Genomic DNA, 16259 nt, shown 5'->3' with positions numbered 1-16259 from the left:
TCACAAGTCCCAGGCCTCCTTCTCAGGCCCTGGCTGTGCTGCAGGGGTGCTGTGGGTTGGACACTTGCTCTGGTGGTGCCACATGCTCTCAGGCTCTAGGGGGCAGGACCTTTCTTTCCAGTGTCACCCTCGCCCCATCGCCGTTACGATCCCCCTCCAAGTCTGGCCTGCATGGCGTCTTGGCTGGGGGCAACTCCCTGCGCTGGGCCCACTGCCCTGTGTCCCCCTCGCTCCCCCCAGCTGCTCACTGCAGCTGGCTCCGGACTGCTCCAGCCCCCCTCCCAGCTCCAGCTCTCTGTCTCAGCTCCACTCTGCCTCCAGCTCCCCGGGCTGCTTCTCTGGCCCCTCTGGCTCTGGTTGCTGCAGCTCTGCTCCCAGCACTGACCCGCTCCCTGGGCTGCTTCCCTGGCTCTCTCTGGCTGGCATGGTTCTGCTCCCCAGCTCATCTCCGGCTCCTGCTCTCTCCTTAGCTTGGAACCCCTCTGTTCCAGACAATTCCAGCTCACACGGGGGACAGGACCCCCCTGGCCTCCTGACTCTATCATTAGCCTGCCACCCTGTCAATCAGGCTGACCAGGAGCATTGGCCTCCACCATTGGTAATGATTTCCCATCAACCCTTCCCCTTTCTTTTGGTACTGGGAGCTAGCCAACCAAACCTCCCCCCCACCACTGAATTTTAGTCAGGGGCCAACAGTCCCCTTACACATAGGAAGCAGGGTAGGCTGCTGTGGAGTAAAGCCCTGAGGGAGGGCTTGGAGCTGACAGTGAGAACCCCAAGAGAATTGTCAAGATCCCTGGAAAATGGAGACAGTGGCAGAGCTCTTCTCACTAGCCTTTGGGAAGAGAGCTGGCATAAGCCTCCAGACCAGAGTCCTACAGGTGGAAACTGGCTTTGGGGAAGGGAACATGACAGATAGAGAGAGATCTGGTAAAGAAACCCCAGGGGACCAGAGTAGACTCCTGTGGAGGAAGCCCTGAGTTAGGGCCCATGATGGATAGAAGAAACCCACAGGGAGCAGGGTAGTCTCCTGGGGGAGAAGCCCTGGGATAGAGTTTGTTAGTGGGAACAAGAAGAACCCCAGAGATAAACTGCCAGAGTCCCTGGAGGAGGGAGGCAGTATGGGGAATCCTGCTGTGAAAGAACTAGCCATTAATTTGGCCTGAGAGGGGCTGAAAAAGAATCATCACTTTGGATTTGTTAGGATTTTTGTTTGGACCTTTTTGTTACCCTGAAAGGGGACTGAACTTGGCTGGAGGGCTGAGCCCCAGAAAACATGGTGAGAGAGAGATGGCCTCCAGGAGGTGCCAGAGACAAGGGCGCCTTGCAACATCACAGCCTGACACAAGAGGGTACTACAGGTGGTGCGCAGACCACTCTACAGCAGATTATTCTGTAATTGTCCATTATGGAGTTTCCTTCACCTTCCTTGGAAGCATCTGGTACTGGAACAGGTGGACCACTGGTCTGATCCAGTTTGGCAGTTCCTATATTCACATGCTATAGAAGATGAGATCTTTCTTTCTTGGAATTTAGTTTTATCTACATTTGAAGTATTCACAGGAGCAAGAGACACCAACCCATTTATTTCTCACTGGCAGCAGCACTGCTGTGCTAATTCTTGTCGTATTTCACTGCAACTGTAATCTCTGAAAATAGTCTCAGCCATGACTTGCATAAGGTCACAGGAGGACTGGTGTTGTTATACACCAATAAAAACAAACATATGAACAATGCTTTCCACTGGGAGACTAAATCCAAGACAGAAATAATTGATAGATACATATATAACTGAATGGGGACCAAAGCACATAAGCATCTATGTCAGTAATAACCTATGCAGGTCTCATCCTGTCTCCCACCAACACAGAAAGTTCTTTTTGGAACATTTCTGGGCCTGATCTTGCTCTTACTTATACTAGGGCAAATCAGAACTCCATCAAAGACACTGGTGTGAAAAATTGATGTAAGATGTTTTCATTAGAAGAAGTGGAACTGAATCAGATCTGTGTTTTAATTTGGGCCCATTCCTAATTTTTGTGCTTTTCTATCAGAAAAATTATTTTACATATCTTTCAGTGAATATCATTTTTTTTTCAATTTACAAAACAAAAGAGGATTTTTTTTATAATTTAGCCACAAACTCCACCAGGGACTTTCAAGATGTTTTTTCTCCCTGTCCTTGGACATCATTTTATTAGTAATAAGAAGCTCCATATGCAGATGTTAGCTGATGATGTTGTTGCTGATACCCAAGGCACAATAGATCTCAGCTCATTCTCCAGTAGCTATATCAGCTCTGAAATGCTAACAGGAGATAAAACTTTTTTTGTCAGTAAAGTCCGAAGATAAAATTCTAAGGCAAACACAAAGCACCAACCCAGGAACCAAACCCTGCAACAAACCCCAGTGCCAACTCTGTCCTCATATCTATTCAAGGGACACCATCAGAGGACCTAACCACATCAGCCACACCATCAGGGGCTCATTCACCTGCACATCTACCAATGTGATATATGCCATCATGTGCCAGCAATGCCCCTCTGCCATGTACATTGGCCAAACTGAACAGTCTCTATGGAAAAAAATAAATGGACACACATCTGACATCAGGAATCATAACATTCAAAAACCAGTAGAAGAACACTTCAACCTCCCTGGTCACTCGATAACAGACCTAAAAGTGGCAATTCTTCAACAAAAAAACTTCAAAAACAGACTCCAGCATGAAACTACAGAGCTGGAATTAATTTGCAAACTGGACACCATCAGATTAGGCCTGAATAAAGACTGGGAGTGGCTGGGTCATTACAAAACCTAAACCTAATTTCCCCAAACTAATTTCCCCCTACTGCTACTCACACTTTCTTGTCAACTGTCTGAAATGGGCCACTCTCATTACCACTTCAAAAGTTATTTTTCCTCCCTTGGTATCCTGCTGTTAATTGAATTGTCTCCTTTTGTTGCTGCCAGAAATTTTGGGTTCAGTTAAAGGTTCTGGAGAGGAGTGTTCTCTTTAATGTTATAGACCCTTTTGCCTCATACCCCAGCTTCCATCCCTGTTTCTATTCCTCTTTATTCCTCTCCTTTGACTCCTGTTCTTCCTTGGTTCCTATTTCCTATCCCCAGCTTTTGACCATGTTACCATAGCCCCTATTATCCATTCCCCTCAGCTTATGCCCTGGTTCCCTTCTACTCCTATTACTTCCAGCCCCACCCCTGTACCTCACTTCTCATTAGAGACGGGCTGTGTGTTCCTTGTCTTCCATGCTGCTTGGGCATTTCCAGGGCACTGAAAGTACAGAAGGGGTAGGTCTCAGTTCAGGTGCCTGAGTAGTAAAGACCTCCGTACGTTCCACCACCATATAAATTGACAGGTTTTCACGCCCCCTTTTTGGTTTATGTCCTGTCCTCGGATCTCATTTCTGGACATTTACACATTTGATGTGGTGACCATTTTGAAAATGTTTTTTTATTTTTTAATAGGAAACATTAGGACTGTTTGGGTGTTTTTCACATTTCAAGACATTTTAAAGGTTAGAATAAAAGACTTTTTTTCAGGCTTTTTACACATTTTTAAATAGTTTAGCAAACAGAAATAAAGTGTAAAGAAAAATATGTTAACAGGCCTTTTTAGAGAAAAATATTTTTATACAGTGTAACGATGCTGGTTCTGGCGGGACCCAACTGCAAGTGCCAATTCAGGACAAATTGCTTAAAGCAGGACAGATACAGCCCAAGGCTGGGGTTTCTAGGCACACCAAGGCAAACCAAACCAACCAGACACAGAAGACTTCGATTTTACCCCACTGGCTAACCACAAATCACACAAACAATTCCCTTAGACACTCCAGTTTCCCAGTATCACCACCAGTGCCACTCGTTATGGGGACAAATGATTGTGAAAACCAATACCCCAGTAAAAGAAAAAAGGTTCTCTCGATCCCAAAGGACCAAGCCCAAGACCCAGGTCAATATACAAATCCGATCTTACCCACAAATCACACTGTTGCCAATCCTTTAGAATCTAAAATCTAAAGGTTTATTCATAAAAGGAAAAAGATATAGATGAGAGCAAGAATTGGTGGAATCAATTACATACTGTAATGGCAAAGTTCTTGGTTCAGGATTGTAGCAGTGATAGAATAAACTGCAGATTCAAATCAAGTCTCTGGATTACATCCACAGCTGGGATGGGTCATTCAGTCCTTGGGTCAAAGCTTCAGTGTAGCAAAGTTCCTCCAGAGGTATGAAGCAGGATTGAAGACCAGATGGAGGAGCTGCAGCAGCTTTTTATATTCTCTTGCCATGTGGTTTCTCTTTCTTTGTCCCAAGGACAAGCTGTCCATCACATGGCATGGAAAAACCTCAGAGTTCTCTCCATAGGCATGTCCCTGCATACCTTGCTGAGTCACAAGGCGTGTCTGCCTTCTTTCAATGGGTCAGGTGTATAGCTGATGGCCCTTAATGGGCCATCAAGCAGGCTAAGCAGAGCTGACACCAACTTGTCTGGGGTGTCACCCAGAAGCATAGCACAAGTTTGAAATACAGACAGTATAGAGCCAATACTTATATCTTTAAATACAAAAATGATACATGCAAACAGATAGCATAATCATAACCAGCAAACCATAACCTTGTCTTAGATACCTTATTTGACCCCCTTTATAAAAGATTTGGTGCCACTACAGGACCTTGGTTGCAACAATGTTCTATACGATCCCAGTTCAAGTCAATAACGTCACATACAGTTTTGTTGCCAAGAAGGCCAATGGCATTTTGGGATGTATAAGTAGGGGCATAGCCAGTAGATCGAGGGATGTGATCGTTCCCCTCTATTCGACATTGGTGTGGCCTCATCTGGAGTACTGTGTCCAGTTTTGGGCCCCACACTACAAGAAGGATGTGGAAAAATTGGAGAGAGTCCAGCGAAGGGCAACAAAAATGATTAGGAGTCTGGAACACATGACTTATGAGAAGAGGCTGAGGGAACTGGGATTGTTTAGTCTGCAGAAGAGAAGAATGAGGGGGGATTTGATAGCTGCTTTCAACTACCTGAGAGGTGGTTCCAAAGAGGATGGTTCTAACTATTCTCAGTGGTAGAAGATGACAGGACAAGGAATAATGGTCTCAAGTTGCAGTGGGGGAGATTTAGGTTGGATATTAGGAAAAACTTTTTCACTAGGAGGGTGGTGAAACACTGGAATGTGTTACCTAGGAGGGGGTAGAATCTCCTTCCTTAGAAGTTTTTAAGGTCAGGCTTGACAAAGCCCTGGCTGGGATGATTTAATTGGGGATTGGTCCTGCTTTGAGCAGGGGGTTGGACTAGATGACCTCCTGAGGTCCCTTCCAACCCTGATATTCTATGATTCTATGATTTTATGAAATAAAGGCTTTAAATTAGTTATAGAACATGTATTTTTAGAAAAAATAAAGTTGGGTTGGGTTAAACAGAGCACAAAGTGAGAGAGGCTGTAGAACAGCCGAGAAAAGCAAAGCCTTTCAGCCTGTTACAGAAAGAGAGAGAAAATCAAGTGAGAGAGGCTGCAGAGAGTTTTAAAATTACAGGAAAGGAAGAAAAGCCTGTGTCCCTGACCAAGCGCCAGAGACAAGAGAAAATCAGTTTACCCCTTTGCTGCCCCTAGTCAAATGCTAGTAATTTCAGGACAGTCAGCCTTGGACAAGCCACACCTCTTGCCTGAGTCAATCAAAAGCTATTCTTTAGACAAGTTTCAAAACTGAATTTTTCTGAACCAATTACAATGCACTAAGGGGTGTGGCTATGGACCACTGGCCCGTTTAAAAAAAATGCATCTCTTTAAAGCAGTGGTTCCCAAACTTGTTCCACCGCTTATGCAGGGAAAGCCCCTGCCGGGCCAGGCCGGTTTGTTTACCTGCCGTGTCCACAGGTTCGGCTGATCGCGGCTCCCAGTGGCCCCAATTCGATGCTCCAGGCCAATAGGTGCTGCTGGAAGTGGCGCGGGCCGAGGGACTTACTGGCTGCCACTTCCAGCAGTTCCCATTGGCCTGGAGCAGCGAACTGCTGCCAGTGGGAGCCGCGATCGGCCGAACCTGCGGACGCGGCAGATAAACAAACTGGCCTGGCCCGGCAGGGGCTTTCCCTGCACAAGCGGTGGAACAAGTTTGGGAACCACTGCTTTAAATAAATGAATGAAAAGACTGACACTGTACATAACAGAAGTTTTTGTAGAAAGATACTAGCCTTTTAAAAAAAAAGTGTTAAAGTTTTGCCTAAAAGAAAACTGCTCTAAAACTTATTACTTGTAAACTGTAAAGAAAGCTTTAAATACTTTATAGAATATGTACACCCAGGCTAACTTAAAAGAAAAAAACCTGCTTATGTGAAACAGTTGATAACACTTTTTACCAGAGATAAGAAAGCTATTTCTTCCCCACACTCTTTCTTTCCTAAATTTTTAAAAATCTAAATGCTGTTAAACCAGGTAAAGTTTTTGTCATAAACATACAACTAAGGGTAGCATAAAATTCCTCCTTTACCTTTAAGGGGTTAAGAAGCTCAAATAACCTGGTTGGCACCTGACCAAAAGGACCAATAAGGGAAGAAGATCCTTTCAAATCTGTTGGGGGAGGTTTTGTTTGTGCTGTCTTTGTTCTCTCTCAGGACAGAGAGAGGGATCAGGCAGGAAAAAAACCTTCTCCTAAAACCCTACCTGAAATAAGCATCTAGAATTACAAAAATTGTAAGGTTTCAGAGTAGCAGCCATGTTAGTCTGTATCCGCAAAAAGAAAATCCAGTGAAGTGAGCTGTAGCTCACGAAAGCTTACGCTCAAATAAATTTGTTAGTCTCTAAATGCCAAAAATTGTAAGTAAAGGCAAGGAAATGCATTAGATTATCTTTTGTTTCAGCGTTAGATTATCTTTTGTTTCAGCTTGTGAATTTTCCCTACGCTAAGAGGGAGGTTTATTCCTGTTTTTGTAACTTTGAAGTTGAGCCTAGAGGGGAATCCTCTGTGTTTTAAATCTTTTTATTACCCTGTAAAATTACCTTCCATCCAGAGGTGCTTCTTTTACTTGTTTCTTTATAATAAAGTTCTTCTTTTAAGAACCTGATTGGGTTTTAGTGTCCTAAAAACCCAAGGATCTGGTCTGTGCTCACTTAGTTAACCTATTGGTTGGTATATTATTCTCAACCCTCCCCAGGAAAGGGGGTGAAGGGACTTGGGGGGATATTTTAGGGAAATAGGAACTCCAAGTGGTCCTTTTCCTGAATCTTTGTCTAAATCACTTGGTGGTGGCAGCAATACCATCCAAGGACAAAGAAAGGATTTTTGCCTTGTGGAAGTTTTTAACCTACGCTGGTAGAAAGAAGTTTAGGGGGTCTTTCATGTGGGTCCCCACATCTGTACCCCAGAGTTCAGAGTGAGGAGGGAACCCTGACAGTTTTAACAAACTTTTAAAAGTTTAACATGGAAAAAAACTGCATTGGTCATTTTTGACTGAGATGAAAAATCCTGCAACATGACATAAAGATCTGTCTTTATAATCTAAGGGATGCTTAGTGGAGATTTAGCAGAAAAAATATTTAAGGTACACTACCCTAGCCTTTCAAAAATAGTGTTTGCTTATTTTTAAAATGATGCATCTTAATCGTAGGACTGGAAGGGATCTCGAGAGGTCATCTAGTCCAGTCCCCTGCACTCATGGCAGGACTAAGTATTATCTAGACCAGTGGTTCTCAAAGCCGGTCCACCACTTATTCAGGGAAAGCCCCTGGCGCACCGGACCAGTTTGTTTACCTGCCGTGTCCACAGGTTCGGCTGCTTGCAGCTCCCACTGGCCACAGTTCGCTGCTCCAGGCCAATGGGGGCTGCTGGAAGGGCCGCCAGCACGTCCCTTGGCCTGCGCCACTTCACGCAGCCCCTATTGGCCTGGAGCGGCGAACTGTGGCCAGTGGGAGCCGCGATCAGCCAAACCTGTGGACGCAGCAAGTAAACAAACTGGTCCGGCGTGCCAGGGGCTTTCCCTGCACAAGCGGCAGACCGGCTTTGAGAACCACTGATCTAGACCATCCCTGACTGGTGTTTGTCTAACCTGCTCTTAAAAATCTCCAACGATGACGATTCCACAACCTCCCTATGCAATTTATTCCAGTGTTTAACCACCCTGATAGTTAGGAAGTTTTTCCTGATGTCCAACCTAAACTGTCCTTGTTGCAATTTAAGCTTATTGCTTCTTGTCCCATTCTCAGAGGTTAAGGAGAACAATTTTTCTCCCTCCTCCTTATAACAACCTTTCAACAACAATCAAACAAAAATTGTTCAACTTGTAAATTGTAAAGAAAGCTTTATATACTAAAGCATAATATAGAAATCCTCCCTTGAGGGTGCTTACAATAATTTTTTTTTAAAGCAGTGGGGGAAATTTTGCTGTCTGGAGTGGCTTACGACTATGAATGCCTATCTCAGGGCAGGCTGTCAAAAACAGGCCAGACACCCCAAACTGGTAGTCTGTTCTTTAATTAGATTTCACCAAGCCAATAACAAAAGTGAACTCTTGGATCTACTCTATCAGTCTCACCAGCAGGAGAGTGAGTTTGTGTGTGTGTGTTTTTGGAGGGGGGGGGGGGTGAGAAAACCTGGATTTGTGCTGGAAATGGCCCACCTTGATTTTCATACACATTGTAAGGAGAGTGGTCACTTTGGATAAGCTATTACCAGCAGGAGAGTGAGTTTGTGTGTGTGGTTTTTGAAAAAAGGGGGGGGGGTGAGAAAACCTGGATTTGTGCTGGAAATGGCCCACCTTGATGATCATACACATTGTAAAGAGAGTGGTCACTTTGGATGGGCTATTACCAGCAGGAGAGTGAGTTTGTGTGTGTGGGGGGGGAGGTTGAGAAAACCTGGATTTGTGCTAGAAGTGGCCCAACTTGATTATCATACACATTATAAGGAGAGTGATCACTTTAGATAAGCTATTACCAGCAGGAGAGTGGAGTGGGAGGAGGTATTGTTTCATGGTCTCTGTGTATATAATGTCTTCTGCAGTTTCCACAGTATGCATCCGATGAAGTGAGCTGTAGCTCATGAAAGTTTATGCTCAAATAAATTGGTTAGTCTCTAAGGTGCCACAAGTACTCCTTTTCTTTTTGCGAATACAGACTAACACGGCTGTTACTCTGACACCAGTCTTACCTTAGAGTCACAGACAAAGTAAAACTATTTCCCCATGTTTATTCCCCCCTCCCCCTACTGTTCCTCACATGTTCTTGTCAACTGCTGGAAATGGCCCACCTTGATTATCATTACAAAAGGTTTCCCCCCCACACCCCCGCTCTCCTGCTGGTAATAGCTCACCTTACCTGATCACTCTCGTTACAGTGTGTACGGTAACACCCCTTGTTTCATGTGCTCTGTGTATATAAATCTCCCCACTGTATTTTCCACGGTATGCATCCGATGAAGTGAGCTGTAGCTCATGAAAGCTTATGCTCAAATAAATGTGTTAGTCTCTAAGGTGCCACAAGTCCTCCTTTTCTTTGCATGTAGCATTTTCAAGGTGTAATAGGGCCATTAACCAATCCTTTGTATTATGATTTACCTTGATGGCCCATCTGATTTTGATAGTCTTTCTGGATGGGGAGGGAGATGATTCCCATGCTTGAGCTCACAAATTCAGAGCAAACATTTTCAAAGCAAAATTTATATATTTTCTTATAGCCTGGAATACCACCATTATAAGTGAAATTAAGGCATGCAGCAATTTACAAACCATAGAGTCCAAACACTAAATACATTCTTATAAGACTATTTTGAGCAAAACTAACATCCAGGTGAACTGGGCAGGTATCTAGCTATGGATTTGTTAGTTCTTAGCTAATGTCTGCAGTCTTGGCAAAAGCTGGCACCTGGTCTGTCAGTGTCACAGTTACGATAGATAACCCACATTTACATATGTCTTCCAAAAAAAAAAAGTAAACTTTAAAAAGACAAAAGCCACATGTCAGCATGAAGGATTGAATGCCGCTGGTAAGGAGAGAGATGAGCATGTTTTCCCATAGTTCCTCTTGCTTTTTTCAAAAACTGTTCACTTTTGCAACAACATTTTTATTAGACATAAAACTATACTAGCATGCTTTTATATTGGATCTACACATGACACTAAGGAAGCAGCATTTTGCCACAAAAAGGCACCCATTTTTCATGAAGCTATACTTTTGTAACTGCATGAAGATGTAAGCTAAAGACTTACCCAGCTTACCCTGATTATCAGAAGAAACATATCCCCCACACTCTCTCCCCACCTTTTTTTTAAAAACCTGTGAACTTTTGCAACACAAGAATTTTTTTAAAATAAATCTATGGTTTTAAACATCACACTAAGAAAGAAGCATTTTGTAACACAGAGGCATTCTTTGGTTTCAAGTCAGAATTTTTAGTGATTTTTTTTTGAACAAATGAATAGCAGTTTCATTTACAAATATGTGCATTATCTGAAAACCCACAGATGCCCAACTATGAGACAGAGCCCAGCATCTTCACCAGGAGTTGGAGTTTTCAGACCAAAAAACAATCAGCTTCACTGATGTGAGGTCTTTTGAAAAGCATTTAGACATGAGTATTAAAGTAGTGTATCGTGAAAGACTGACACTGTACATAACAGAAGTTTTTGTAGACATATACTAGCCTTGTTTTAAAAAAAAAAGTTTTTATTTGCTTTTTAAACTTTTGCCTTTTTTTATATAACAGGTCGGGAACGGTGCCCGAAAATCCTGTTTGTTTTGAACATGACAGACATTACAGCATCCAAAATATCAAAGCCTTTATAGGAGCACTGTATTTATGTGAGTACTGGCATGCCTGTAAAACCACTGGTGTACATGTATTAGTGAAGAATGCCTTGAAGTGTATGGGGAAAGAACGAGATGTCCCAGCTGTAAACTGTTTTGCAGGTTGAATGCCTGTTTAGAAAGACGCAGATCTCTGTCAGCAGACAGTAAAATTGACTGAAACTAGAAGTGTTTTTGATAAGTATGGTTTCTATGATGTTAAAAGTCATAGGGTATGTCTACACTACGGAATAAGGTCGAATTTATAGAAGTCGGTTTTTTAGAAATCGGTTTTATATATTCGAGTGTGTGTGTCCCCACAGAAAATGCTCTAAGTGCATTAAGTGCATTAACTCGGCGGAGTGCTTCCACAGTACCGAGGCTAGAGTCGACTTCCGGAGCGTTGCACTGTGGATAGCTATCCCACAGTTCCCGCAGTCTCCGCTGCCCATTGGAATTCTCGGTTGAGATCCCAATGCCTGATGGGGCTAAAACATTGTCGCGGGTGGTTCTGGGTACATATCGTCAGGCCCCCCTTCCCTCCCTCCCTCCGTGAAAGCAAGGGCAGACAATCGTTTCGCGCCTTTTTTCCTGAGTTACCTGTGCAGACGCCATACCACGGCAAGCATGGAGCCCGCTCAGGTAACCGTCACCCTATGAGTCCTGAGTGCTGGCAGACGCGGTACGGCATTGCTACACAGTAGCAGCAACCCCTTGCCTTGTGGCAGCAGACGGTACAGTACGACTGGTAGCCATCATCGTCATGTCCGAGGTGCTCCTGGCCACGTCGGCTGGGAGCGCCTGGACAGACATGGGCGCAGGGACTAAATTTGGAGTGACTTGACCAGGTCATTCTCTTTAGTCCTGCAGTCAGTCCTATTGAACCGTCTTATGGTGAGCAGGCAGGCGATACGGATTGCTAGCAGTCGTACTGTACCATCTTCTGCCAGGCAGGCAAGAGATGAGGATTGCTAGCAGTCGTATTGTACCATCTTCTGCCAGGCAGGCAAGAGATGAGGATGGCTAGCAGTCGTACTGTACCATCTTCTGCCGAGCAGCCATGACATGTGGATGGCATGCAGTCCTTCTGCACCATCTGCTGCCAGCCAAAGATGTAAAAGATAGATGGAGTGGATCAAAACAAGAAATAGACCAGATTTGTTTTGTACTCATTTGCTTCCCCCCCCTCCCCTGTCTAGGGGACTCATTCCTCTAGGTCACACTGCAGTCACTCACAGAGAAGGTGCAGCGAGGTAAATCTAGCCATGTATCAATCAGAGGCCAGGCTAACCTCCTTGTTCCAATAAGAACAATAACTTAGGTGCACCATTTCTTATTGGAACCCTCCGTGAAGTCCTGCCTGAAATACTCCTTGATGTAAAGACACCCCCTTTGTTGATTTTAGCTTCCTGAAGCCAACCCTGTAAGCCGTGTCGTCAGTCGCCCCTCCCTCCGTCAGAGCAACGGCAGACAATCGTTCCGCGCCTTTTTTCTGTGCGGACGCCATACCAAGGCAAGCATGGAGGCCGCTCAGCTCACTTTGGCAATTAGGAGCACATTAAACACCACACGCATTATCCAGCAGTATATGCAGCACCGGAACCTGGCAAAGCGATACCGGGCAAGGAGGCGACGTCAGCGCGGTCACGTGAGTGATCAGGACATGGACACAGATTTCTCTGAAAGCATGGGCCCTGCCAATGCATGCATCATGGTGCTAGTGGGGCAGGTTCATGCTGTGGAACGCCGATTCTGGGCTCAGGAAACAAGCACAGACTGGTGGGACCGCATAGTTGATGACTTTTGAATCTCATTTCCTGTTTGGCCAGCGTGACAAGCTGCAGGTGACCATGCAGAGCTCATCAGCACAGGTGACCATTAAAGCAAATACTCACCAGCAACCACATACCACACAACAGAACCACTAACCCAGGAACCTATCCTTGTAACAAAGCCCATTGCCAACTATGTCCACATATCTATTCAGGGGACACCATCATAGGGCCTAATCACATCAGCCACACTATCAGAGGCTCGTTCACCTGCACATCTACCAATGTGATATATGCCATCATGTGCCAGCAATTCCCCTCTGCCATGTACATTGGTCAAACTGGACAGTCTCTACGTAAAAGAATAAATGGACACAAATCAGACGTCAAGAATTATAACATTCAAAAACCAGTTGGAGAACACTTCAATCTCTCTGGTCACTCATTTCAGACCTAAAAGTGGCAATTCTTCAACAAAAGAACTTCAAAAACAGACTCCAACGAGAGACTGCTGAATTGGAATTAATTTGCAAACTGGATACAATTAATTTAGGCTTGAATAGAGACTGGGAGTGGATGGGTCATTACACAAAGTAAAACTATTTCCCCATGTTTATCTCCCTCCCCACCCCCCACTGTTCCTCAGACGTTCTTGTCAACTGCTGGAAATGGCCCACCTTGATTATCACTACAAAAGGTTTCCCCTGCACCTCCCCCCTGCTCTCCTGCTGGTAATAGCTCACCTTAAGTGATCACTCTTCTTACAGTGTGTATGGTAACACCCATTTTTTCATGTTCTCTGTGTATATAAATCTCCCCACTGTATTTTCCACTGAATGCATCCGATGAAGTGAGCTGTAGCTCACGAAAGCTTATGCTCAAATAAATTTGTTAGTCTCTAAGGTGCCACAAGTACTCCTTTTCTTTTGGCCCACATAGAGAACATCCATATCCAGCATGTTTTGCAGGGTGGGGAATTTAAAGTAGGGTCCTATTTCTTAGATTGTTATGGTGTCATAGCTGGTAATGGCTGCTTTCTTCACACTGTCCCAACTACTGCTGGGAGAATGACTGCAACCCGCTGCTTAATGCAACATATGGACAGTTGTACAGTTGAACCCTCATTAAGTCCTAATTTCTTAGAAATCAGGAGTATGAGGTGAGGATGATATGGAACATGGATGGAAAGCCTTGTTAACAAGCAATAATCAGGTGGGGGATTTATTACTTTGAAAAAAAACATGTCATGGCCTTTGGTTCCTAGACACACCTTTTACAGAGGTAGAACAAACAGTATCTGTCTGTATTACAAACTGCAGCCCAGGAAGCATATTCATTACTATGATTTTACCAGCTTCTGCCCTTTTGTTAACAATATTAAGAAGTACCCCATGGGGCACCCTGTCATCGTATGGGAGGATTTGGAGGATCTCAGACAGTCCATTGGTGTGATGTTCCCCTCTGGTATTATCTGGACCTGTGATCTGCTAGGTCACTCCAATCCTTGACTCTGGGGGCCAGCCTTACCCTGCTGTGCTGTGAGAACCCCCACTCCTGGGCTGTTCACACACAGCCTCTGGCATGTAAGCTGCTCCTTGGATTGTGCAACCGAATGACACTAGCCAATACCTCCAGTCCCAGACACAACCCTAGGAACCTCCGTCTTGCAGTGTCCAGTCATGCCCACTGGACGCTGCAAGCTTATATGAGTTCCTCAATTTAACAAAGAAATTGATCTGTACCAGGCTTATTATTGCAAGGGGAGTCTCTGACACACTTCAAACCAAATGCACTGCTTCAGGTGAAATAAACAAACAGATTTGTTAAGTATAAAGATAGATTTTAAGTGATTATAAGTCAAAATATAACAAGTCAGATTTGGTCAAATGAAATAAAAGTAAAATGCATTCTAAGCTGATCTTAACACTTTCAGTGCCCTTACAAACTTAGATGCGTCTCACCACAGGCTGGCTGGTTGCTGTTCAGCCAGGCTCTCCCCTTTGATCAGCGCTTCAGTTGCTTGGTGTGGTGTCTGTAGATGTAGGTAGAAGAGAGAGGTAGAGCATGGCAAATGTCTCTCCCTTTTATCATTTTCCTTCTCCCCTCTTGGCTTTGCCCCTCCCACTTCAGAGTCAGGTGAGCATTACCACATTGCAGTCTCAAACTAAACAAAGGAAGGGGGGGTGACTCACTCAAGAGTCCAACAGATCCTTTTGTTGTTGCCTTTTGTTGCTGCCAGAGTGTGGGCTCTGAGATGGGGCTGGGGATGAGGGGCTCAGGGCTGGAGCAGAGGGTTGGGTGCAGGAGGTGAGGGCTCTGGCTGGGAGTGCGGGTTTTGTGGTGGGGCCAGGGATGAAGGGTTTGAGGTGCAGGAGGGTGCTCCAGGCTACAGCGGGGAGAGAGGACTCCCTCCAGCTCTCTCTCCCTGCAGCAGTACCTGGGATGGGGCGTGGGGAGATGCCTCTCCCCACCTCAGCAGCTCCAGGGCTAGGGCTGCAGAATAGGTGCCCCTTCCCCAGCCCCAGCAAGTCTGGGATGTGCCTGGATCTGGACCGTGTCTCTCTGGCCGTGCCTGGGGCTGGGTTGCTCTGGCTGTGCCTGGGGCCAGGCCACTCCAGCTCGGCTGCACCTGGGTCTGAGCCACAGCGCCCCGGCCACATCTGGGTTGGCCATGGCAGGTCCGGGCCGCAGCTGAGTTGGGGCTGGCAGAGTGGTGCCCCGGCCACAGTAGGTCTGGGCTGCCCTGGCTGCAGCAGGTTGGGGGCCAGGCTAGCTTGGGGCCAGGGGAGAGAGCACCCCTCCTGTAGCCGGTCCCTGTTTGGTTCCCTGAGCCCCTGCATGGTGCTAAATAGGCTGTGCAGCTTAGAGGGAACTTAGGTGTTGTCTGTACTATGATACTGATTCTGTGATTTTTGTGAGTAAGGAAGTGGAGTGGAACCCATGCCTAGGGGATTATTTAGGTGATCTGACTGGCAAGATACCACCAGATGAACACATTGTGGAATCTGTATCTGCACGGCCTAAAACATACAGATACACACTCGCCGGAGGTAAGTCCTGTACACAAGTAAAAGGGAGCACACTAAACTTGGGGCATATTGGGAAAATTAATTTGGGGAGTTTAAAGCTCTCATCCAGGGCTACTGTTTGAACCCTGAAGGGGAGGACCTAAAAGAGCTTGTGATACAGCAGCATGGGATTTTGGGGGTGAAAAAATACTGGTTGATAGAGACAAGAATTCTTTAAAATACCCAGAAAGTCATTTACGATAAAAGAACCCTGAAGGCAGATTTACAACCTTGCCATATTGGTGTAAGATACCCCCATACTTCCCCCCTCTTCCACCCAGGCTAGGAGGTAAACTCTGCAGATGAACTTCTGAACTCTTGGGGCTGCACTGACCAAGGCATTGATTATTATGCAGAATCACATCTAATTTGTCCATCCTTTTTCCTTTTTGCTTTGTGGCCCTTCAAAAAATTGTTAGAAAATAGTAATAGGCAGTTTTGCATGCCTGAAATACTGTGAGGTATTAAGAGTTGTTGGCAACAGTTGTATAAAGAGTTGTTACATGTATTTCCATATATCACATTTTTGTAAGGTTTACCGGATACTTTTAAGAATGAATGCTTATTTCCTAGTGTAACCCTTCTGCCTGTCAGAGTTGGCAGCAACAAGG

General features: G+C 45.1%; 1 protein-coding gene across 7 annotated transcripts in view; it reads left to right on the top strand.

Moving 5' to 3' along the window:
* VAMP1 (vesicle associated membrane protein 1) overlaps positions 1 to 16259 on the top strand; it is a 127751-nt gene that overhangs the window by 94963 nt on the left and 16529 nt on the right. For 3 of the 7 annotated variants that reach the window (XR_012154851.1, XR_012154850.1, XR_012154863.1), the window contains one exon: positions 10729 to 10814. The exons of 1 other annotated variant lie outside the window; for it this stretch is intronic. Coding sequence is in view for 2 of the 6 variants with exons in the window: in XM_073311122.1 (XP_073167223.1) it covers positions 10729 to 10808 (80 nt within the window). In the remaining 4 variants the exon portion in view is untranslated. Of the gene's footprint in view, positions 1 to 10728; positions 10824 to 12213; positions 13424 to 16259 lie in introns of those variants that run through there. 3 more of the 7 variants (XM_073311122.1, XR_012154859.1, XM_073311132.1) reach the window with 3 other exon arrangements.

This window comes from Lepidochelys kempii, chromosome 1, assembly GCF_965140265.1.
Source record: "Lepidochelys kempii isolate rLepKem1 chromosome 1, rLepKem1.hap2, whole genome shotgun sequence".
Lineage (NCBI taxonomy): Eukaryota > Metazoa > Chordata > Testudines > Cheloniidae > Lepidochelys > Lepidochelys kempii.
This window is presented reverse-complemented; position numbering and strand designations above follow the sequence as displayed.